Consider the following 24,842-nt stretch of genomic DNA (forward strand, 5'->3'; position numbering starts at 1 on the left):
CTCCACAGTCAGTCTTACAGGAAGGCATATGTCCTTGGCCCAGGTCAAGTTTAAACAGACCTTTGTCTGGGCCTACCTCTGCAAACCAAAAACCAGGGTAGACTGGAGGGCCAGCTCCTGGTTCCCACAGGCCTAGAGTGGGAAGAAAGTACTGAAACAACAGAAAATGGTTAGGTCCTGTTCCATCTCCAGCAAATCTAAGCAGGAAATCCCTTCACCATGCATCCACTACACTCAGTAAAACAGCACTTGGCAATAAAGACATTATCAAGCAGGACATACTTTTTAGATTTTTATTAGTAGTTATCTCTGAAGAATCAAAATAGTTAGCAAATTATTTTAGATTCATCAAGACTGTATATCCTTTGTGTTTAGATCTTTAATGTTGTACAACATAATACAAAACAAACTAAAGAGACTGATTTCTATGACTAAGTATTACTCATTGTGTCATCCTAAGCAGTGGGCTGGAGGGAGACGCTGTTCAAGAACAGAGGTGGGGTAAGTGCTGGGTAAGTGGCCTATTTTTTCATCCATCCATTGTGCTGGGAAAGAGCCAATGATTTCTTAAACTGATGACTGTTTCCTAGAGGATGGGCTCTAAAACCCCAGGGTAGCAGAGGACTGTGGTCCAAACCAAGCCAAAAGAACCAGGCTAGGGCAGGGAAGCATGGTGACTACCTGGCAGAAGAGGCAAACTCTGGGCCCCATGGGGAAAAGCACATTCTTTGCCCCTCAGAGACATTGCAGAACCAGTGTAACACTAAGAGACTTTGTTAAAAGGGGGGGAAGATAAAACCCTGGAAGAACCTTTCACTTGCACTCAACTTGGATTAGAGTTCAGTCCACCAGTGTGAGGGAAGAGGAGGAAGCATCTAGCCTCAAAGCAGCACTGAATCTGGCCCTCCCACCCTTTCTCCCTGACTCCTCTTGGCAGCCAGGCTGGGCTTCAGCTGAGAACGTAGAGACCCCAGAAATCTCCCTGGAGGGCCGAGGGTGAGAAGGACACTTCTCAAAATACAAATATATTTAATATGGAAGGAGCCAGGACAGTTCTAGGGGCAATCACATGCCCAAATCTTCCTCAATTTCTCCCCAGCTCAGAGCCTAGGCTCATAGAGATGGGAAAGCACAGTCTCCACACCTAACCGTTGGCCCCTAAAAAAAAGTCCGGAAGTGTGCCCCTTCTCCTCCATAGGCGGGCTCTGCAGGGCCTCCTGGGGGTGGTGGTTCCACAGCAGGGCCTAGGCAGCGCCTGGTCTCAGCTGGCTCCTGCCCGAGCCATGAGGTCTTCCAAAGCATTGTCCTGGTCATTGTTGTGTAATAGCAAAACTTCCTTAATGTCTTTCAGTTCAAAGCCCATTTCCTTAAATTTGCTCATTAAATGAAGAAACTCCATCATCTAAGAGATAGAAGAGAATACAAATTAAAGGGTCCAGCCACACAGCACAGCTGAGTGAAGGAGTAGAGGGTACTTCAAAAAGTCTATGGAAAAAATAGAATTAAAAGATAATATGAATCTTTCCATAAACTTTTTGAAGTACCCACAAATGTGCACATGGGGTATAGACGTGGGGGGTCTATCCTTCAACCAGAGCCTCATGAGCTTCCACAAGGTCCCACAGCAAGCAGAGGTGGGTTGTGGAGGAAACCGGGGCAGACAGGCTTGATGCACAGCCCATCATCCTTCAGGAGCCATGCCCACTCCCAGCTCTCACATGCAGACATCTGGGTTCTCTGTCACCCTTATCCATACTCCCACTGGATACTGAACCCAGAAATGGATGCTTTCCAGGGGAGAGGCTAGACAAAAAGACTAGCAATCGCCCGTCCTCCAGAAGTTTGGCTTTTAGTCCAGGTCAATTTTCCCTTCCCTTCACTTTGATTCTAGATAGTCTTCAACCCCGTGCCTCATCCAAGCCAAACACAGGCCTCAGCCTGACTGAACACTTGGGAGATTTTGCCCTTTGACTGCTTCTGCCTGCAGTCACTGGCAAGGAAAGGGGGTTGTGGGCCAGGGGAGACAACCAGGACAGACTATTTTTGTCCCTCCTCTCCAGAATGTTCCCATGAAGCATGAAGGTTCCCACCTTTTCTTCTGAACACTGGTGCATTTCCAGAGCCTCTTCCACTAAAAGAGGGTCAAAGCCCTTCTCACAAAGCTGTCCATGTGCAAAGAGATAGTCGAGAATCTAAGAAAGGAAATGAGGTTTAAGTACCTTCTGCCATTCTTTGTGCTTTTGGAGAGTCTTACACAAACAACTAGTGTGGCGTCTGCTCCTTGACCCACCCAGGCTATCGGATCCTGGATAAGACTTAATTTTGTGCCTTCAACTGTGTGAAACACAGCAAGATCTCAGTGATTATTTGCCGAATAGACAGGCACATCCTTGTAAACTTGAGTAGCCATTTTCCAAAGGAGTTGCTGCCACAGCTGACATCTCCCAGAATGTCAACTCCACAGCCTGAGCTGTTTATTTCTCTAAGAAATAGCCCAAGTCAGGAAATGTCCACAAGGTGTAGGACTGCAGTACCGTATTTGGAACTCCCTGGGCACCTATATATAACGGTAAAAATTTACGGAAAGAGACATTTGATCATACCCTAAATCTAGTTTTGCCCTCTCTGGAGGGGCAGAGAAGAGGGGGTAGTTGGATAACAGTCCAACAGCTTCAATACTCCCAAGGCTTTCCCTCAGCCTAGGTCCCAAAGTGGACCACAAAGGAGAAATAGTGCTGCTGAGACTGCTGTTTTCCCTGACAAAATGACCTGCCTGAGTCTCCACAGACCGGAGGATAAGTTGGTGCTAACAGCCTGAGGGGTTCTAGGACATAGGCAGGACACTATTCCAGCTCCAAAGGTCTGAGACTGCTCTCCTGGCTGACCACCCACTCCCCTGCTGATCAACCGCTCACCTGCTCAATATTCTCTCCTTTCTTCTTCATGGCTCTCAGGACACACTCATATGAGTAGCCCATGTTGACCACTGTCTCCACACACTGCCGCTCACTGGGGGACAGCGTCTGCAGTTCAGAAGAGGCCTGGGGACAGCTGGTCATGTTGGGCACTTGTGACATTGAGAAACTAGGAGGGGTGACCTGGTGGTGGAAAAACAAGAGGATCAAGACAAGAAGAAAGAAGACCTGGCCCCAGGAGACATGTCACTGAGGTAGCCTAGTCCAGGGGCTTGCCATTTCCAACACTAATCAAGCCCCCAGTCAAGCAGTCTGCTTAGAAGAAAGGGCCAGGTTGCTGGACAGACATCCTGAAGAGGAATAAAGAGGGGTGGGGAAGTAGCATCTGATGGAGAGAAAAGCTAGGAAGATTACCTACAATTGTGGCTGTCCTACTCTGCCCTCATCCCACCTTGCAGAATTAGAAAGCACCACAACAGCCACATGCTCTTTCGTACCCAAATCCCCTGGGCATGAGTTGGAGAAAGAAGTTCTAAGACTGCCCGTAAGACTTACTCCCAAGCTGGCTGTGACAATTTCTCTCCAGAGCTCCATTATCTGTATCCCGAGGGATCATTCACTTCAAACACCCCCCAATCTAGAGCTGACTCTGCCCCAAAATCTCTATCCTTGTTTCTAGAACTAGGCTAGGCAGAGACTGCGAGTACTATTCCCATACACGGCCAGCTCAGGGCCCCAGGGTTTGAGGGGACTCCACCTTTGCCCCACATCATGTACTATGATTCATTTCCTGCTAAAGCTGCCATCCTAAAGAGCCAGGACTGAAGAAATATTAGCCACACCAGGCTGGGCCTCAAGGACTGGAATGTGGACTCTATGGCCCTGCCACAGTCTACTGCACTGGCTCCAGGCAGCCTACTGTACCCTGCCACTGGGCCTTACTAATAACCCTGATGAGACTGGTGTACAGAGTCCCATGATTAACTCCTCCCACCACTTTTGATAATGAATCAAGCCCGAGGCACAAAGGCAGCTCACTATCAGGCCAAAGGACCCATATACCATGGGAACAAGGTCACAAACTTCTAGAGCTTGGCCCAGCTGCCAAGAACCAAGGAAAATGTTTCAGAGAGAATTTTCTTTATTTCCTTTATGGGGGTTGGGGTGGAGAGTTAGGCAGTAGGGAGTACTCTGTCCTAGAAGCAAGATCAAAATTATATAGCTATAACCAGATGCTCTCCTTACAGTCTGCCGGAGAAAGCCAGGAAGACTAAAGGCCTTAGAGTCCATTCTGTTCGCACTTAATCACCTCACCCACAACACACTTCTCAGCATCCCATTCCCAGGGCTGTTATTACATTACAAAAGTAATAGGGCACAGGGACTGGATCACACCAATCCAGCCACTTTGCAGGCCCTGAGATTGTGGCTGTACCTGGGCTCAAGAATACCAAAAGCCAAAGAACAATGCCAACTCTCACATGACGTGCCAGAGCCAGGAAGGAGTCAGGACTAATCTTTGAATGCCTACCTTTCTCATAAAGCCTCCTGAATGTCTGGTGGGATGTAGACATATACTTCTAAAAAACTACATGTTAAAAAATGCAATAATAAATGGCCAGCCCCCCCACCAATGCAATAAAATTATACCTATTTTTAAAATATGTGCAGTACTCTCATATACCCTGCTGGTGGAAATGTTATTTCGTATTCTTTGGGTGAATCTGATACATGAAAAACTTGAAAAAAGTTCAAATTCTTTGATCCAGTTGTCTACTTCTAGGGACCTATTTTAAGGAAATAAAAATGCAAACCAATATTTATGTATAAAAATATTCACCTCAGTATAATTTGTAATAAATATTAGAGACAACCTAAATATTCAACATAGGTTAGTTAAAATAATGAATAGCCAGCCATATGACAGTTGAATAGTCACTTAAAATGACATTTATAAAGTATTTATATTAAGTGAAAAAAGATATATATGTTAATTGTATATGCTCTGATTATAGCTATATTTTTTAAAAAGATACATGGGATTTTAAATGCTAAAAGTGTGTTAAGTGAAATTCCCCCTTCAAAAATCCTAACAGACTTCCATTTATTCCACAATTGTTGATCAGAGCCAGAAAGTACCAAGCCCAAAGCCAGGCCCTGGGGATTCAGAAGTGCATGTGATGTGGTAACTAACCTCTAGGACTTCACATTACTTTCCTTGAACAGAGACAAAGTAAAGTGTCATCTTCACATAATGTTTTGTTTTTTTTTTTTAATTTAAAAACATATTGCACCAAATCTTAAGACAAGGGACACTAGACATTAAGAAAGAGGTCCACGACAGTCTTTACAATCTAGTGCAGTTACTTCTCTTCTTGTATGTACTCTGCTAGCACACATGTTTTATGAATCAAACAGGTATCAGGACTAATCCAGCAGACCCCAAATGGACAATGTTTAAAGGGATGATCCCTCATCAAAATTATAAGTTCTTGAGTCACTCACCAAAGCTGTTTAATCCAGGCTACTATTTTCAAATATATATAATGCTCTTATGGTTAACACAGATACAATGTTTTAAACACCATTACTGCATTCATGGTAGCCCTCTGCCATTAAGTATTTTTTCAATAAAAGGATAATAAAATTTAGTTCTTGGAGGGGACAGGTTTGACTCTTACATAAAATGGAATTTTCATATTGAATGACTAAAACACTCTATACTAATGAACAAAAAAAGTAAAAGCAAGACAAAATTTAGAATTATTAAGATGTCTTTCAAAATAAAATTTACAGGCAAGTAACTTTGTTAAAGGACACAAATATTAGTGTTTCAAAGCTTCTAAAGAGTCTGGGCACACTCCTGGGCTTCAGAAGGTGGTCGGTTGTCTTTTTTATATCTATGCAGTCTTCGAGTCCTACCTCAGTCAAGACAGCTCTTATGCCAAGTCTTCCCAAATACCTCCTTTTCAACCCACTGTACCAGGTACAGTCCCACAGCGTTTTGGTACACTACTATCACAGTACATTAATGTAAGCTCCTAGAGGTTAGTTACCATATCACATGCACTTATTAATCCCCAGGGCCTGGCTTTGGGCTTGGCACTTCCTGACTCTGATCAACAGTTGTGGAATAAATGGAAGTCTACTAGGATTTTCAAAAGAGAAATTTCACTTAACACAGCAAACTGACCAAATGTCTTTACCATCACTACCTCCTGGTCCAAAAGTCCACTAAAATAATAAATTTAAAAAAGAAAAAAAGAAATGATAATAAAACACCAAGATCTAGGGTTCATATCCACTTACCAGCCAGCTCCCCCCCACCCCACCCCCAAAATAATTAAAACAGTATTTACCTTTAAGGTCAAAGGAAAAAAAAAAGGGATAGCGGTGGACAATATATTTCAATAAACTTTTAGAAAGTGGAAAGCTAATGGAGGAATGGTAATTGGCAGCAGCAATGAAGTTATAAAGTAAGTAGGAAAGAGGAGAGTAAGTCTACCAGCCCCTGAGGACCCTAACAGGAAACATCAGGTACTGCTGGGATAAAGCAAAGGCACAAAGTCAGTGACCAGAGCAGTAAAATCCTCAGGAAAAAACCCCCAACCCACTCCCACCCTCTGCAGGAAGCAGAAGGTTTAGTCTAGAAAATGTGAACCAGAGACCAAAAAGGACTAAGGACACCAGGCACAGTGTAGATCGAAGTGAAGGAATGTAAAGAGAGATTAAGTAAAATATATACTAGACCTCCCCAACCTTCTTTAGTCCTCGGTAGGATTCTCTGAAGAAACTGTAACTTCCAACACCTTCATATGTTGACATTTTGGGGAGGTTCCCTTAAAGCCAACTAACCTTTAATCTGTAAAGAAGCTCAATAATCAGCAAGCACATGTCGAAAACACATACATTTAGACTTATCTTTTTTTAGTTCCTCACTCTTAAACGTGAATAGAAAGCCAGAAACAGCCAGAAACGCCTCCCTGGTGGTTCCTATATGAAAGGGTGTATACAGCCCAGACGACCACCGCCATCCCTGCATTGGTCACTAGCTATCCTAGAGAGAAGAGCTTCTCTCACTGGGAAAGGTTCCCATCGTGGGCCTCAAAGACTCACACTAAGATAGAGGGCCAGGATGGAAACTAGGCTTTGCTCCCTAGGGATAGGGTCATGACTTCCTTAGAAGCTAACACCAGAACTCAAGCTCTGTTTATATCTGCCCATTGAAAGCAGCAAGTACTGGCTGGCCAATTAGTTCAACATAGGTTAGTTAAAATAATAGTCAAAGGGTGGTTAGAGCTACCCTTTTTTTTTTTCCTTTTTGTCTTTTTTCGTGTCCGGCAGTGGATCGCAACCCTCAGTGTCGCGCCCATACAGGACCGGGACCGGCCACGGGATCGCAACCCTCAGTGTCGCACCCGCACCTCGCTCAGCCAGTGAGCGGGAACCGGTCTGTATGTGGGATCCGAACCCTCGGCGGGAGCGCTGCCACACTCCCAAGCGGCGCACTGTAGCAGTGCGCCACCGGGCCGGCCCAGAGCTCAGCCTTTTAACACCAAGATCAAAGACTCAGATCCCTGTACCAGCCAACCACCAAAAAGAAAAAAAAATAGAAAGGCTGAAAGCAGCAAGTTCTCAAGCCAGCAGGAAGCAAGCTGCTTCCCACCCTGAAATGAATGAGCCAGAAAGAAACTCCATAATCAGGCCAAAGAATGACAAGTGTTCTGGTTTGAGAAAGATCTCTGCTGTTAGTTCACTGGCTTTGGTCTCTAAATGGTTAATCTAACTTTATATGGGGGGTACTGAGTGCTGACTGAGGATTCCTGAACTTTTCTAGGGTGCTTTTAATTTCTCTATAGTGTACAATGAATTGTGAAGAGGAGTATAGTGCTGACCAGAGCCCAGGAGGAACTAGGGTGAAGACCACTCCAAGGAGATAATACTGGTGTTCTGCACTGTATCAAGTTTTTCTGGGCTGGTTAGAGTGTGATGTTATAACAACAAGGTCAAGGATTTGGATCCCTGTACTGGTCAGCTACCAAAAAAATAAAATAAAATAGAAGTTTATCTGCGCCAAGGTCCATGAAGGTTTACAAGAAACCAAGCTCACTGACAATAGAAGCACTCACACAGACAATCATTTACCAAGAATGCTACTGCTGGGACCTTATACTTGTAAAGCAGGCCAAGGTTTCATCTCACTATGAGCTAACAGCAGGTCTCCCTGCTAGATATCCCACCAATACAATTAGGCTCCTTTCTGGCTCTAAATAGTCTCTTGATGTGCTTTGTCATTTAAAAAAATCTATAAGCTGGTATAGCAAAAGGTTCTTGGACTTCTATGATTTCTATTCTAGGATGCAATAACGTGTTATTCTGTGCTGCTGGAACAACCAGATCAAGAGTTAAGTCTACACTTTGTGAAAAATAAAGGAAGCTTGCTACATCTGCAAAATTTTTGTGTGACAAAATCAGATTTTCTTCAGGGTGGTATGTTGCAATTTTTACATTAATCCGACCGTCTACATTAAATCTAAGTTCTCAAGTACAACCTTCATTTCTCCCTTCCTATGGAGAAAAGTGCACAATTCTTAGTTGTGCTAAAAAAAAAAAAAAAAAAAAAAAAAAAAAGAAAAGGAATTGCATAAAGTCTTTAAATTTAAAAATTAGGAACTTTACTTTATGTTTCAACTTCTAATACAAATTATCTTCCAGCTACTAAGGCACCAACCATTCTGAAAAACATAACCCCAAGTTAGCCAAACTACAGTAAAAAGAACTGTATTTTTATTTATTTTTAAAATTTTTTTATAAAAGATGAACTGTATTCAAAAAAAAAAAAAGAACCATACTTCAGGCAGAGTAAGATAGGAATAGGGAAGCTGGAAGAAGATATAACAAAGAGTACAAAACAAGCTGGGAAAAAAAAGAAGAAAAATAATAGAAAAAAGTAAAAAGGTACAAAGAAAACCACTTAAAAAGAAACACAAGACATGGCAGCACAGAAAAGAACAAAGTGACCAGGTAAGAAAACGCCATTCACATGCCATACATTACACCTTATCTTTGCAAAGGAAAAGACCAAAAACATGCTGGGAGGAATGAACAAACATTAACTAGGACAGGTTTGACGCTAATAATCCTTGTCGTCAGGAAAATAACCAGAATTACATATATAGTACTTACAAAACCAGATCCATCTGCCATGCCCCATCTTGCCCTAAACCTTGAAAAGAAGATTATAAGGGAGGCAGATGCTAGGTAGAATTCAGACGTCTTTGAAACTCTAATTTAGTGGGGGAGTTAGAATACTTACTGTGGGACCTGTATGTTGAGGTGACGATTCTTCTGTGCACGCAGACAAGACAGAGAGGGAAGGCATCTGGGAGGATGTCAGGGTTGGCACTTCTGTGCCACTGTCCAAGTTCAAAGCTGAAAGCCCAAGAGTATAATTCCCATTGAGCTCACTGGCACTGCTTTGGGTAGAAGGCTTTAGGGAATTCTGGAACGTGCCATTGCGGAGGCAGGATGTGCTATGGAAAGTGCTTGCTAGCTTGGCTGTCTGCTGATTGCTGTCATCAGAGTCAAGTTTGGGGAAGGACAGAGATTTGATATTGCTTACTGCAGGGACAGGGGGTAGGGACACTTTGGAAGACAGCGACATCTTTTCACAGTTGCCCAACTGTGGTAAGGTTATAAAGCCATTGGGTTTATGAAGAGGCTTGAAATCTAGGGTCACCCGCTCCAAGGATGCCAGGACCTCCTCATCCTGTAACACAGATCCAGAGCCTCCTCTGGGCAAATTATTGTCCAATAACTGAGCCATAATGGGTCCAGTGGTTCCTACCAAAATGTTTCTCAGCTCTTCCTTTTCATCGATAGTTTTTAACTCCAGATTATCAAATGGGTCCTCTTCACACTCAAAGTCAGCAGGATTGAAATCTGCCTTTGTGTGGGGTGGGCTGAGAACTTTCTGTTTCGTGGCACTACTGCTGACCCGAGTTGGGGTGAGGATGCTGTTGTGCTGCAAGCTAGCAAGGATGGGATTAATAGGAGGTGGCATTGTGGCTATACTGTGAGTCTTGGAGAAGATCATTTTGCTATCACCTTCTGGGCCACTCTTAGAATTCCCTTTAGCTTCAGCTTCCTCAGCCTTGCACTCTGCTTCCTGCTGGGCTTCTTGGATTTTCTTAATATCTTCAGCCCATTCAATGGTTTTCTTTTCCAAGGAGAAGTCATACTGCAAAAACACAGCAGAGAAAGGAGATGTGAACCCGGGTAGCCACCCTTCTTCCCCCATCCAATTTACTCCTTCCTCACTCATGCGCAAGAGGAAAACCAGGCAAGGCAGCATTTAAGGCATGTGGGATGATCCCCACTCAAGAAGACTGAGGCTTCCAATGTCCTTATACGATTTAACCAAACTATGCTCTCAGATTACTTCTAGAAATTAACTAGAAAGAACTGCCAACACCTCTAATCCTACATATCTGGCCAAACATACCTTGCCATTTCCCTTGCTTCTCTCCCTGCAGGCCATTTCTCTTCCTAGAATTCTTCATCAATGACTCAGGCAGAGCTCAGCCACCTCTATGAAGCTTTCCTGATGGATCATTCCTTCTTCTGAACTCTTACAGCATTTGTCTCTATCAGTCATTTGCTGCTGAGCACATGTGACCACATGTAGCTTTTACCTTTAATCTCTAACTCTTCCCCAACAGTATCATAAGCCTCCTCTGGGCAGCAACCTGGCTATTAACCCTCTTTGGGTCTCTATAGTCTAGAACAATGACCTAAACAGATCCCATGCTCGGTAATGACAGTCCCCAACACTTATAAGGTGCCATGAGTAATTCTAAGCACTTTTTATGTATTTTATGTTTTCTGAATAACCCTTTAACATAACTACTGTTATTCCTAGTTTACAAGGGCTATGCCCAAGGCCATAAAACTGGTAAGTGTTAGAGCCTGGACTTAAGCCCAGGCAGTCTGACTACAGGTTCTATATACTTAAAACCACTACCTATTAGATTAAAATGCATAGTCTGTACTCAAAATGCAGAAAAACTTATTAAGAAATCTAGATATATTCGAAAGATTTTACACAGCAAATTAAGGAACCTTAAAGTACAGCATAATTTACAAAAATTTCATTTGCATACAAAAGAAATACATCTATTATATAAAGCACCAGAGCTAAACAATGTCTGTATGCATTTCCAAAGCTGGAGACACATTGCAGGTTAAAAAAAAAAAAAAGAAGAGAGAACAGAAGAAAGAGATCTAGATTCTAACATGCTGAGACAAGTATTTCAGAGTAGAAGAAACATTAGAAAGACCCTCTGGTTATCCCCAAGCCTTTCAGGTTCAAACGACCACATGAGCAGCCTAGAAATGCACATGTCAAGAAGTTAATTTAAATCCTCGAGCCAGTTGCTGTGCCCCATAAAGACACATCGGGGATCACTATGCTTCCTTTCTACCACGAGTGGAACAGAGAGAAAGCAGCACTGGGCAAAGACTGCTGCTTCTAACTGCGGAGGAAACCGGTTACAATAAAAACAGACTAACCAACTTCCCACTACCTATAAACACAGGTCTCTGAAATTTTACTCAAAGAACAAAGGGAAATTTCTTTCCTTTTCTAGCAAATCTTTATTGAGCTTTTTTTTTTTTGACCAGTAAGGGGATCGCAACCCTCGGCACGGTGTTGTCTGCACCATGCTCACGAGCGGCACCATCCCTATATAGGATCCGAACCCACAGCCTCAGCTGCTACCAGCACTGCACTCTCCCGAGTAAGCCATGGGGCCGACCCATTGAGCTTTTGTTTTTTAATTACCAAAGTAATGTAGAATACTTGAAACAGAGAACAACATCAGGGGTGGGGGAGGAGGCAGAGGTAGAAACATTAAAGGAAAAAAAATAAGAATGTGGTTTTTTTTTTTTTTTCCTTTTTGTCTTTTTTCGTGTCCGGCAACGGATTGCAACCCTCAGTGTCGCGCCCGGACCGGGACTGGCAACGGGATTGCAAACCTCGGTGCTGCACCCGCACCTCGCTCAGCCAGTGAGCGGGAACCGGTCTGTATGTGGGATCCAAACCCTCGGCGGGAGCGCCGCCGCGCTCCCAAGCAGCGCACTATAGCAGTGCGCCACCGGGCCGGCCCAGAATGTGGTTTGAGAGTATAACAAATAATAGCATCCAGCATTTATGGAGTACCAGGAACCAAAGTAAGCATTATAAACGCATTGTTTTATTTAATCTTTATAACAACCTTAAAACAACTCATTTTATATATGAGGAAATGGGCTTGGAGAGTTTTAGACATCTGTAGAAGATTACACAGCTATTACATGGCAACCCTAGCCCACATATGAGTGAGAACAGAGTCTGTTCTAAAACATGACACTAAGGGCCACCTTATACTACTGTGGCCACCACTGACTACCACATACAATGGAAGCTTTCTGGACCGTAGACGCAAGGGCTATGTATGTTTTACTGGCTCACTTTGATGAGATTTTAGCTGAAAAATCAAATTTATATTGTCACTCAAGGGCAAATACGGCAAAAAGTTATAGGAAGCTTCAAGCCATCTATCTAGGGCTCTAGGTCTGACAGCCCTCTGGGTAGGGAGGGGACCAGTACCAATACCAGAGCCAAATACCCCATGGAGACACCAGGCAGAGTTTAAGGGTGCTTTGTGCAATGAGAACAAAAATATTTCAACTGGCCCACAAAGGAATGGAGCTCAGCCTTGATCTCCTTTTTTGTTATTAGTGGGTGCTATGAGCACAGTGAGCATAATACCGTGAAGTATTTCACAGTGATCAAATAGGAAATTCCCAGCAAACACTAAAAACAGCAACAATTTGGGATTCAAAACAAATTTTCTGAATGTATCAATGAAGCAGTGAGGAAGATAAGATAGAGGTGTTGTTTAATCGTGTTGCTAACAGTATGCACACATAGAGGTATTTAATGGCTATTTGTTGTTGTCAATAAAAAAAATTATCAGGCAAACAGAACAAGGAAAAACTTTATAAGGTAAATCTCTCTGTCTTCTGGCCCAAGGAAGTCTCTATAACAAAAGGAGTATCAATTCAGTATTTAAAAATACATAAGATGCTCAAGATCATTAGTCACTGGGAAATGCAAATCAAAACCACAATGAGAGACAACTCCAAACCCACAAGGATACATATAATCAAAAAGACAGTTAATAACAGGAACTGGCAAGGATGTGGAGAAATCGGAACCCTCAATGCAGTGCTGGTGGTATTGTAAAATGCTGCAGCCACTTTGAAAAACAGTCTGGCAGTTCCCCAAAATGTTAAACAGAGTTATTATATGACCCAGCAATCCTAATCTTATGCATGTACCCAAGAAAGCTGAAAACATATATCCACACAAAAGATGTACAAAAGAAAGGAGAAACACAAAAAATGATTAAAATAAAAAACAGGAAAAAAAAATTTGTATACAAATGTTCGTTACAGCATTATTCATAATAGCCAAAAGGTGGAAACTACCAAAATGTCCAACAATTAATGAAATAAACAAAACGTGGTATATCCATACAATGTAATATTTATTATTCAGCCCATAAAAATGAATGAAGTACTAATACTCCATACAACATGGAAAAACCTTGAAAACATATGCTAAGTCAAATAAGCCAGTCACAAAGACTACATTCATACTATAGGATTCCATTTACATGCTATGGCCAGAACAGATAAACCTATAGAGACAGAAAGTAGACTAGGGGAGGGGAGAATGGGAGTGATTGCTAATGGGTACTAGGTTTCTTTTTCAAGTGATGAAAATGTTTTAGAATTAGACAGTAATGATGGTTATACAACTCTGTGATTATACTAAAAATCACTGAACTATACACGTTAAAAGGGTAAATTTCATGGTATGCGAACTATATCTCAATAAAGTTATTTACCAAAAAAAAAAAAAAAAAGTAACTGAAGTTCTCCCACTATGATTACTCACTGCATACAGACTATGGAAGATAAAACAAAATGGTTTTTAGAGTAACACGGTGATGCCTTAGTGAATCCCCCAGAAACAACTTTCCCAGAAAGTTGTATTTCTAAAAATCTTAAGTCACAGGAAGAACTATTTGAATGAGTACTGTACTTTTCTGTTTTGCACATAACTCCTCTAAACTGTAAGCACCTTGAGGACATTGATTAAGACGTTCATCTCTATCATCAGCATCTAGTAGAGCACATCTCAAAAGGAGGCATTCGATAAATATATGCTGAAGAAAGGAAGTAATACAGAGCAATTTGCCACTTTCAAGAAGTAATTCAGTATATTTATATATAACTGAGCTTTAAAGATGAGAGGGTTGAGAAAGAAGCCCTTGAGGAGATAGCATTTAAGCGCAGTCTAGAAGAATAAATAAATTTTAACGGATAGACAGCTTTTAGTACAGTGAGAAAGAGAAGACTATTCCAGGTGGAGATAACAGCTCATGAGAAAAAGTAGGATACAGGCAGGTAATGTACAAGGTATGTTCAACACACTGCTGGTAACCTGGTTTGGAGGGAACATGGAGGAGATAAAGAAGTAAGGTGCTCTGCCATATCCTTATGCCTAGACTCAATTCGGTAAGGATTGGTGAACCACTGAACATTTTTTAAACAGTTTTGAACGGAGATGTGACAATTTAAAACTTTAAGAATATTATTCTAGGAACAATATGAAAAATAGAAGGAAAATGCTGCAAACAGAGAGGCCAATTAATGAGGCTATCATAATAGCCCAGGTAAAAAAATAAGGTAGAGCTGAACTGGAGTGTAAGACACAGCAAAGAAAAATATTCTCTAACTTGAATGACTGAGAAGATAATGAGGACATTAACAGAGAAAGGGAAAAGAAGTGAATAAGCAAATTACATGGTCAATGGGGACTTGCTTTGTGCAAGGAACAAAGCCCCATGAAGATAAAATCTAACAGATCACACAAAATGTGTGTGTGTGTGTGTGTGTAAATCATATAAATGTACATGTGTGTGTATAACAATGTGAGCCAGGCAGTATAAGAGCTATAAGAAATAAAATAAGAGCTACAAGAAGTTTTTTCTATTTCACCATACATCAAATTCTTACTCTTTAAATTTTTAAATGCACTAAACTTTAACTAAAAATCACCACTTACCTGTACTTCTCTGACAACCTGCAAACAATCAGGCAAGGAGAAGCCAATAGGTAGACCAACTTTAGCTGGTGTTTTGAATTTGTCTCCTATCTTAAATGGGACATCATCAAGGTAACTGAAAGTCCCTATAATCAAAAATAAAGTAGAAAATATCAGCAAAGAACTTTATTATTTGTTTTGCCATAATCTTAAGTCTAGTGGATATGCATTAATTTATGCTATCCTAAGACTAAAAGTTACGAAGAGTTCCTTCACTGACTGCTTACCTTCTCCTGACCCTGTATTTCTGAAAGGAAATTCTACATCACTCTGCTTGATTGTATTAGGGTTTATTTTCAATTATACTTAGTGTATGTTAAAAAGCCAAAGTACTCACAGCAGCCTAAAAGGCTTCCCCATTGCCTACAACCTTTCTACCCTCATGTCCTAGTGGAGTACTAAGTCAGTGACCTCTGTTCTCAACCATAACAGGCTCAATTCTACCTCAAAAATTCTGCACTGACTGTTCCCTCTATCTAGAATGCACTTCCCTCAGATAATTCATGTGACTCACGCCTTCACCTCCTTTAAGTCTTTATTAAAATATTAACTTCTCAATGAGGCTAACCCTGACTACCCTATTTAAAATTACAACCCCACCCTCACTGTGATACTCCCACATTACCATCTATCCTTTCCCCACAGCATTTATTACCTTCTAATATATTATATAATTGACTAGTTAAGTCAATCTTATTCAATGATGTATTCTCAAAACCTACAGCATTGGCTGGCACATATAAGGCATTTAATAAACACTGCTGAATTGATGATAGATTCTCTACAAACGAATCTCCTTGACTAGGATTTCTCTACTTTAGAATCATTTTTTAGTTAATACAAAGAATTACTCTAGATTTTTTAAAAAGAATACTACATTATAAAATAATGTGGAAATATTTGAGCATACTGCACTTACTGACACTTACATGAAAAAAAGAAAACCAGACAAGATCATGTGAATCTTAATAGGATTACCAGGAAACACAAGCCAAACTGAACTGCTTTAATCCTCTAAAAGTTCTTTGCCTATCATAACTGAACAATACAAAAAGATTAGGACATCATGATCATCAACTTACAGGGTCTTGTATATGACTCTCACTAGCTACACACTCCAAATTGGGCCATGGTTTCTTTTCTGGACCAGTTCTGGGGACCAACTTACTGGCAGAACCATGGACAATGAAACAAAAATAATATTTGCTTTTTCAATATTAGCAATAAAATAAGGCTTAGTTCTGGGTCTCACACTAGCGTACTTTCTAGGTATTCATGGACAAAGAATAAGACAATCACACCTCTTCTCTCCTTCTAAGAACTGTATAGATCTCAAGACATATCAAGGACAGAATACATTTGCAATCTTGTCATCATTCCCACTTCCTGAGATAGATAGATATTCTTCTGATATACCTGAAACCGTCCATCAGGAAGAAAAGGCCCTACTCCCACCCGTGGTGGAAAGGGTCTCTCTCTCCCATATAACTTCTTGCCAGAATTAAAACATTTCAACTATTTCTTACTCAGCTAGCAAATTAAATCCGCAACTGTATTCAATTTAATAGCTCTTCTGGGGCATAATCATACTTATTAATGCTCTAGGAAATTTTCCAAGTGTGATCATACTCTTGTATGTGCTGTTCTCTCGGCTGGCAATGTTGATCACATCTCTTCCCTTATTTAACTACATGATTATTTATAGATGTACAAGAATAAACTCAAGAACAACTCCCTTCTCAATCTCAGAACACCCACTTCATACCACCACCTCAGGACTTCGACCACTAAGTATTATTAACAATTTGTATCCATATAATCTCCCTAGAGACTCTGAGCAAGAATCTGAGCGTCCCCTAATAGGAGAGAAATGTTTAATATCTATATGTCCCAAACTCATCAAAATGTCTGGCAGATGAGATTTGTTCAATAAATAAAGACTGACAGAAGACATCATTTGACAAGAAGACATGGTTGAAAAAGGCATGGTTTTATAGTTCTTTTGTATTCAACTCTCACCCCCACCCCCAACTTATATTTGATTAATATTAAAATTCAAAATGATTTACCAAAAATGACAAGGCTAGCCATGAAAAAAAATTTTTTTTTTCCTTTTTTGTCTTTTTTTCATGACCGGTAACGGGATCGCAACCCTCGGTGTCGCGCCCGCACCGCACTCAACCAGTGAGCGGACCGGCCTCTATATGGGATCCGAACCCTCGGCAGGAGCGCCGCCGCGCTCCCAAGCGCCGCACTCTACCGAGTGCGCCACCGGGCCGGCCCGCCATGAAAATGTTTTTAACAGAGTACTCATACAAGATATAACCATATGTCTAAGATTCTGAACAAAGTCACAAAGATGTACCAGTTGTCTCTTCCCCATCACCAAAAAGAAAGTACTAGGTGCCATCACAAAAGCTTGTCAACAAAACTAAGTGTGGGTTACATAACTTAATCCTCTGGCATTTATAAAATGCTTTCTATTAAAAAGATTAAAGGCAAAGCTCTTTTTAATTTTAAAGAATTTTTATCTGTTTTCTATGAAAAAAGGTGCTCAAATCTTACTAAAAGATTCTAATTTTGGCTAGTGCCCTGACTAACTGGAAACCAAGCTGGAACTTTAGCATTGTCTAAAAATCATTGGAAAGATTTATCGTCAAGTTAACAATCACAAAATTAAATCTGTTGTTTAATAAAAATACTTAAAAGTTTAATCATATGATACACAAATATTAGGAAAAACCCCTAATAACAAGTGTTATCCATAATAACACTAATAAGCATATACGATACACAAATATGATAAGAAAACCTATCCATATTAACATTAACTAAATTTTCTCAAATTAGCAGTTCTATTGTAGATTGGTGGTAGGGTGTTGAGGGGGGGAAACTATCTACAAATAAGTACCATGTTAAAGATATCTGTAAGAAATGAAAAAATCCTTCAAAAAAGGTATTGTTTCTTTGTCTACCTTTCAGTTAGGAAACTATCACAGTGTTAATATACAATGACAGACTTATATTCTATAAATGGAACTAGGTCCTGGCTTAAGGACACAAGATCAGGTAGAACACCTTAAAACAACTGTTGTTTCCCTTCATTAGCACCAATTACAGGTATTTGCCTTAAAAGGCAATTTCCTTTCATTGATAAAGCCAATAATGCCAAGGTGATTTAGCACATTCCCTAACCTTCCATTGTCTTAGTCCTTTAAAATCACAGTTGTGTGGTTACTAGGAAGAGAGAGTAGGGATAAAGGCAAAAAGACATTAAAAGAGATGGGAGCAAAAAGTAACCTTCTGAATAATGGATAGAGACCACCATAGGTAATACTAATAATGATGCAAATATAACCATATGCCTTAGGAACTATCCATTTTTATCCAACATATCAGAATACCTAAAGATATTAATTTCTCTTATTAACTAACTCAATACATTTTATTTAAACAAATTCAACAAAAACTCAACCACATGGCCCAGAGAATTAAGCACTGTAGCTAACAATTTTCTGGCTCACCCCAAATACCTTTTAGTTTCAGTCCTTATTATAGAAAATCTTCCTGAAATATCTGAGCCCATTTTCCTAAGTTCAATTTATAAACAGAAAGTTAAGTGCATCTCTGATAAATGTGGCTGTGGCAGCTCCTACAGTCAGGTTCTCCAGATCACTTTGCATTATGCCAAAGACTGGTCTGAATATGTAATGACAAAAGATAAATTCTGGGAAGACTTTATTCTGCTTTCTTTGTTCCTAAATTGCTGATATGCTTACGATCCTATTACCTGCCTGTTTTCTGGAATAAGGTACAATTCCAAAAAAGAGGGAATTCCTAAAGAGGGTAGCAAGTGGATTATGCTTAATTCAAGTTTAACTGTAAGGGGATTCAAATTGAGGTTTTTGAAAAGGAAGAATAGGACAGATCAAACTTAAAATCAAGTGAAAAATTTGAATTCCATGATTGGTTAGCACTATCTTTAAGGCATAAACCAGGTAACACCTGAAAAATTATAAATATATAAAATTATAATATACAGATATCTGTTTTAAGATGTGAAGTTATAAGAAAATGTTACTCACCAAAACAACAAAACAAGCAAGATAGCCTGCAAAATCAGCTTTTAAATATACAATGTTTGGCATTCAATAAAAAATTATAAAACACACAAAGAAGCAAGAAAATATAACCATCCATCAGACCCAAGCCCTAGGATAGCCAAGATATTATAATTATCAAACAGGGAGCTTTAAAATAACTATAATAAATATGTTAAAGGATCTAACAGTAAAGATAAACGTGTGAGAAGATGGAGAATTTCAGCAGAGAGATGGAAACATAAAGAGACAAATGGAAATGCTAGAAGTGAAAAATGCATTATCAGAAAAGAAACATTTTGATGGCTCATAAACCAAGCTATGCTAATCAGAAGACAAGACTCAGCAGAGGAAAGACTCAGAGAACTTTAAGTCAGATTTTAAAAAAACTAAACAAAGTGAAACACAAAGGAAAAAAAGTGGGGAAAAAATGGAACAGAGAGTTAAGATATGTCTGGAACAATACCAAACAGCTTCATGCAAATGTGACTGAAGTCTCAAAAGGAGAAGAGAAGGAGAATGAGGCAGAAGAAATACGAGGATACCTAAAAAAGTTAGTGGAAAAATGGAATTAAAAGATAACACGAATCTTTCTATGAACTTTTTGAAGTACCCTTATATGTGAAGAGATGATGGCTGAGAATTTTCCAAAAGTGATAAAAGATATCAACTCACAGATCCAAGAAGTTTAGCTAAGCCCAAGCAGGATAAACATACAGAAAATCACACCAAGGAAATACTGAAAACAAAAGATAAGAGAAAATCTTGAAAGCAGTCGAGGAGCAGGGAAATAACACTTTACATACAGGAGAATAAGGATTAGAATGATGGCCAACTTCTCTACATTAAACTATAAAGCAATTACAGATCAACTTTTAAAACAATCTAAAATAAGGGCCAGCCCGGTGGCGCACTGGAGAGGGCGCCGCTTGTGAGCGAGGCGGCGTTCCCACCGAGGGTTCGGATCCCATGTGGAGACCGGTTCCTGCTCACTGGCTGAGCGCGGTGCGGGCACGACACTGAGGGTTGCGATCCCGTTACCGGTCAGTAAAAAAGACAAAAAGGAAAAAAAAAATCTAAAATAAGATGCCTTTTTCTATCACTCAGCAGAAAAAATATTTCAATCTCTTAACAGAAATTAAACCAAAGGCAAAATGAACCTCTAGAAATTGCCTAACTGGACATAAATGAGACAGCTTAACCTTTAAAAGAGGGTAGTTTGGGGGATGTGATAGTTAAAGAGTACAAAGTTCAATTACGCAAGATTAATAAATTCTGGAAATCTACTATACAGCATAGTGCCTATAAACTAACAATACTATAGTGTAAACTTAAAATTGCTGAGAATGTATATATCTATGTCAGGTGTTCTTAACCAAAAACACAAAAAACAAAACTACACAATAATAATAAAGGGAACAGGAAGAAACTTTGTGAGGTGATGGACATGTTTATGAGGGTTGCGATCCCGTTACCGGTCAGTAAAAAAAAAAACAAAAAGGAAAAAAAAAAAATTAAAGAGGATTGATATTTTAAAGTACCAGGCTCCAAGAAAGTCTTGATCTAAACTGAGCTAAGGGTTTGCAGTTTATATAATAAATGGACAATATTTCTAAAAGCCTCTGAGAAATAACTATTTGTATCCCTAATTTTGTTATTTAAGGATATGTGGTTATTTTTTTTTTTTTTTTTTTTTTTTTTTTTTTGAGACCAGCCACACCGCGCTCAGCCAGTGAGCGCACCAGCGGCCATCCCTATATAGGATCCGAATCCGCGGCGGGAGCGCTGCTGCGTTCCCAGCGCCGCACTCTCCCGAGTGTGCCACGGGCTCAGCCCAAGGATATGTGGTTATTAATAACAGTGGAAAAAGTTCAATTTCTGTTGCAAAGAATGAACTTGAAGGTAAATCAAATGCTAATCATAAGACAGCATAGCACAAGAAATATTCAGCCCCAAGTATTTAAATAGAAAAAAAAGTATTTTAGGGCCGGCCCAGTGGCGCACTGGATAGTGCGCCGCTTAGGAGGCGCGGCAGCGCTGCCGCCCGAGGGTTCGGATCCCACATACAGACCGGCTCCCGCTCACTGGCTGAGCGAGGCGTGGGAGCAACACCGAGGTTTGCAATCCCGTTGCCGGTCCCTGGTCCGGTACGGGGGCAACACTGAGGGTTGCAATCCGTTGCCGGACACGGAAAAAAAAAAAAAAAAAAAAAAAAAAAAAAAAAAAAAGAAAAAAAAGTATTTTAATAACCAGTCATGAGAGTAGTTATTATCACCTTGTCCATACCCCAAATGCCCTAGAAAAATTACACCCACACTCATTAACTCCCCATTGAACCAGTCAGATAATACCTAACTTGGGGAAGCCAATCCATAGGCTCATAAGCTAGGCTATGCTATAAGATCCCCTTGACCAAAGGACACAAAAATTCCAGCTCTATGACGGTAACCACTTAAAACTGAAAGATCAAGTAGCAAGCAGCACCATAACTGGAGTGGCCATTTTTAGTCCTGTACTCTGTACTAGTAGGCCAAGAAAGCAAGGCTATAAACAACAGAATAAAAACAGAGCACAATCAGAAAAAAGCAATGAGGAAAGGGTAAGTAGGTTCCTAAAAAATGGAAGGAGTAGTGGCCTTAGTTTCTTGGCTTTTTAATTTTAGCCTTGTAAGCTCAGATTGAACTTGATTTCCTGTACTCAGATGCCTACAGGATTACCTACTAAATGTTCTCCACCTATTGCCTTTAGTAGCTATCCCTTAAACTACCTAATATCTAAAAATAGGATTCTTTCCTCCAAAAACCCAACTAAAGCTATTGAAATCTAACCAGGAGCTCAGCAAACAGAGCCCCACTAAAAAAGCAGAAGAAGCCGGAGAGAGAATCTTTTCCCCAAATTTTACTCAGGTAGAAAGTTTCATTTAAACAATAACATTTTGGTTAGGAATTTAAAGAGACAGAGGAAATTCTTTAAAAAAAAAATCTTGGGCCGGCCCGTGGCTCACTTGGGAGAGTGTGGTGTTGATAGTGTGGTGTTGATAACAACAAGGCCACGGTTCGGATCCCTATATACAGATGGCCGGTTAGCTCACTTGGGAGAGTGTGGTGCTGACAACACCAAGTCAAGGGTTAGGATCCCCTTACTGGTCATCTTTTTAAGTAAATATAAATAAATAAAATAAAAATAAAAAAATAAAAATTTTTATTGATCAGAGATCTTCAGAATTATAATCTTCTCTCTGTTCAGTTGGAAAACATTACCTGGGACCCAACTTATTTTCACTCCAACCAAAAAGAAGTTTCAAGAGGGCTGGTCCGTGGCTCACTTGGGAGAGTGTGATGCTGATAACGCCAAGGCCACAGTTCAGATCCCTATATAGGGATGGCCAGTTAGCTCACTTGGGAGAGAGTGGTGCTGACAACACCAAGTCAAGAGTTAAGATTCCCCTTACCGGTCATCTTTTAAGGGGAAAAAAAAAAAGTTTCAAGACAGAAAGATTATTTTTTGCAATAAGATTGTAAGTTTAAACTTTTTATTTTTGCTATTTTCTCTCCCTAGGCTTTTCCTGTGTCCTTGGCTATGTCCTCTCTTTTCTCTTGAAAAAGTAATCCTAAGGCAACTTCTGATCTGCCTCTCTACTATCATGAATACTTTGAAAGTGCCCTGTCATGATCCTTAAAACAATAGGACAATACTGATTCCAGAGTTTGAATGACTTAACTCCAAAAGGACTTAACAAAACATATGCAGGTTACGTGTATAAGTATATGCACAATGTCAATTCAAAATGTAAAAGGGGCTGGCCAGTTAGCTCACTCAGTAGAGCGTGGTGCTGTCCTCATACCTGCCAGCCGCCAAAAAAAAAAAAGGAAAAGCTGTTGCATAAAATATGTAAGTTAAAGCCACAGTGACCGCTGCACAGCCCTGACTCAGCTGAATGATACTATCAAGCAAACATTTGTAGCTCAGAAGAACACACCAACACATGCTGCCCAGCAGTCTAGTAAATCATTCTTAGTGATGTGATAAAATGTTTTAAATGGAAGATCAGCTTTAAAACCTCTTTTAAAATAATTGTGTTGGGGCCGGCCCGATGGCGCACTGCTACAGTGCGCCGCTTGGGAGCGCGGCGGCACTCCCGCCGAGGGTTCGGATCCCACATACAGACTGGTTCCCGCTCACTGGCTGAGCGAGGTGCGGGCGCAGCACCGAGGGTTGCGATCCCGTGGCCAGTCCCGGTCCGGTATGGGCGCGACACTGAGGGTTGCGATCAGTTGCCGGACACGAAAAAAGACAAAAAGGAAAAATAAATAAATAAATAAAATAAAATAAAATAATTGTGTTGTGCATAGTTTTGGTGTTTAATTCTTATCTTTTACTGCTTGTGTTGTGCATAGTTTTGGTGTTTAATTCTTATCTTTTACTGCATGAAAAGAGTTTAATTTTAACTTCTTAGGCACCTACATTCCACCCAGATGCAGATCATAAAGTTTATTACTGCATTCTATTTTGGAAGGTCTTATCATAGGAAAAGATGATACAGAAACAGTTTCAAGTACAAAACTGTAATTACTATTATTGATATCTCTGTAATATATTGACTGATTTGTAGTAAATTACTTGCTTTGGGGGTTGGAGGGAATAAACCAAAACATTATAAAGCATTAACCAAAAGGTTAGAATTTTTCACACACAGACGGAGAAGAGCTATGACCAAGGAACAAGAAAGGGAATGGTAACTACATCAAAATGCTGCTGAAGAACAACAAAAATAGGCAGGTCCCTTATCAAGTACAATAATCAGAGAGACTCTAAAGTTTAATTATCCACTTGAAAAAATACTGTAAGATTAAAGTTATCTGAAAACCTTTAAGATGTAAATGATACCTTGTTGTACAACTTTATTTTTCTCAAGCTGTTCATTTAAAGAGACCACTTACTTAAAACCATAGCAAGTGATTACAAATTCTATGATCAAATCATAACTTAAGCCATGATATCTAACAGTCCACTTACCATGAAAATCTGCACCCAACTTCTTAGAAGCCATTTAGAACCTGAAAAACAAGGAAATAATTCTTAGGCACATGATGCCTTGAGGGGGTATAAACAAATAATAATAAGAAAATTGAGTCTAAAAAAATAAACCAGAAGGCCAAAGATTCTAGGACTGACGTAGCCCTCACTTCTCACTCCCAAAGTCCCAAAAAAGAAGGCAGAGACTGGGGGAGAGATAAGTTTTTTGTTTTTCTGGTTTTACTTAAGAAAAATTAAATATTTCTAAAATCCGCATGTTCTGAAAAAAATATCACAGGAACAGCATACTAGTCCTTGACCAGTTTATATGTTAACTACCAAAAGGAAAAAAACCACTGAGCACGAATCCTCCTGATATAAACTACAAATATGTCAATATTAAGAGTAAGAAAAAGATCTGCTTTATTCAATTAAGCAGATATAGACCTTTCACTGGCAATTAACAATAACTGTTAAGATTAAAATTTCTGAAATGGGAAATGAACAACATACAACTTTTTGTTCCATTTTAATTCCATATTAAATTCCAAAAAATGAAGGGGAAAAAAACATAAAACCACACATCTAGCTTAA

The 24,842-nt window shown here is 40.0% G+C and overlaps 1 protein-coding gene across 1 annotated transcript in view; it reads right to left on the bottom strand.

Moving 5' to 3' along the window:
• Positions 1-279: 279 nt before the first annotated feature.
• Positions 280-24,842, bottom strand: part of UBAP1 (ubiquitin associated protein 1) — a 104,659-nt gene continuing 80,096 nt past the window's right edge. The window contains exons 2-7 of the mRNA XM_008590884.1: positions 24,249-24,289; positions 15,094-15,218; positions 9,232-10,155; positions 2,916-3,098; positions 2,091-2,192; positions 280-1,402 (exon numbers count right to left, since the gene is read on the bottom strand). Coding sequence (XP_008589106.1) covers positions 1,262-1,402; positions 2,091-2,192; positions 2,916-3,098; positions 9,232-10,155; positions 15,094-15,218; positions 24,249-24,282 — 1,509 coding nt within the window. The 5' untranslated portion in view covers positions 24,283-24,289 and the 3' untranslated portion in view covers positions 280-1,261. The remainder of the gene's footprint in view (positions 1,403-2,090; positions 2,193-2,915; positions 3,099-9,231; positions 10,156-15,093; positions 15,219-24,248; positions 24,290-24,842) is intronic.

The sequence above is a fragment of the Galeopterus variegatus genome, unplaced genomic scaffold (assembly GCF_000696425.1).
Source record: "Galeopterus variegatus unplaced genomic scaffold, G_variegatus-3.0.2 Scaffold143, whole genome shotgun sequence".
NCBI classification, from domain to species: domain Eukaryota; kingdom Metazoa; phylum Chordata; class Mammalia; order Dermoptera; family Cynocephalidae; genus Galeopterus; species Galeopterus variegatus.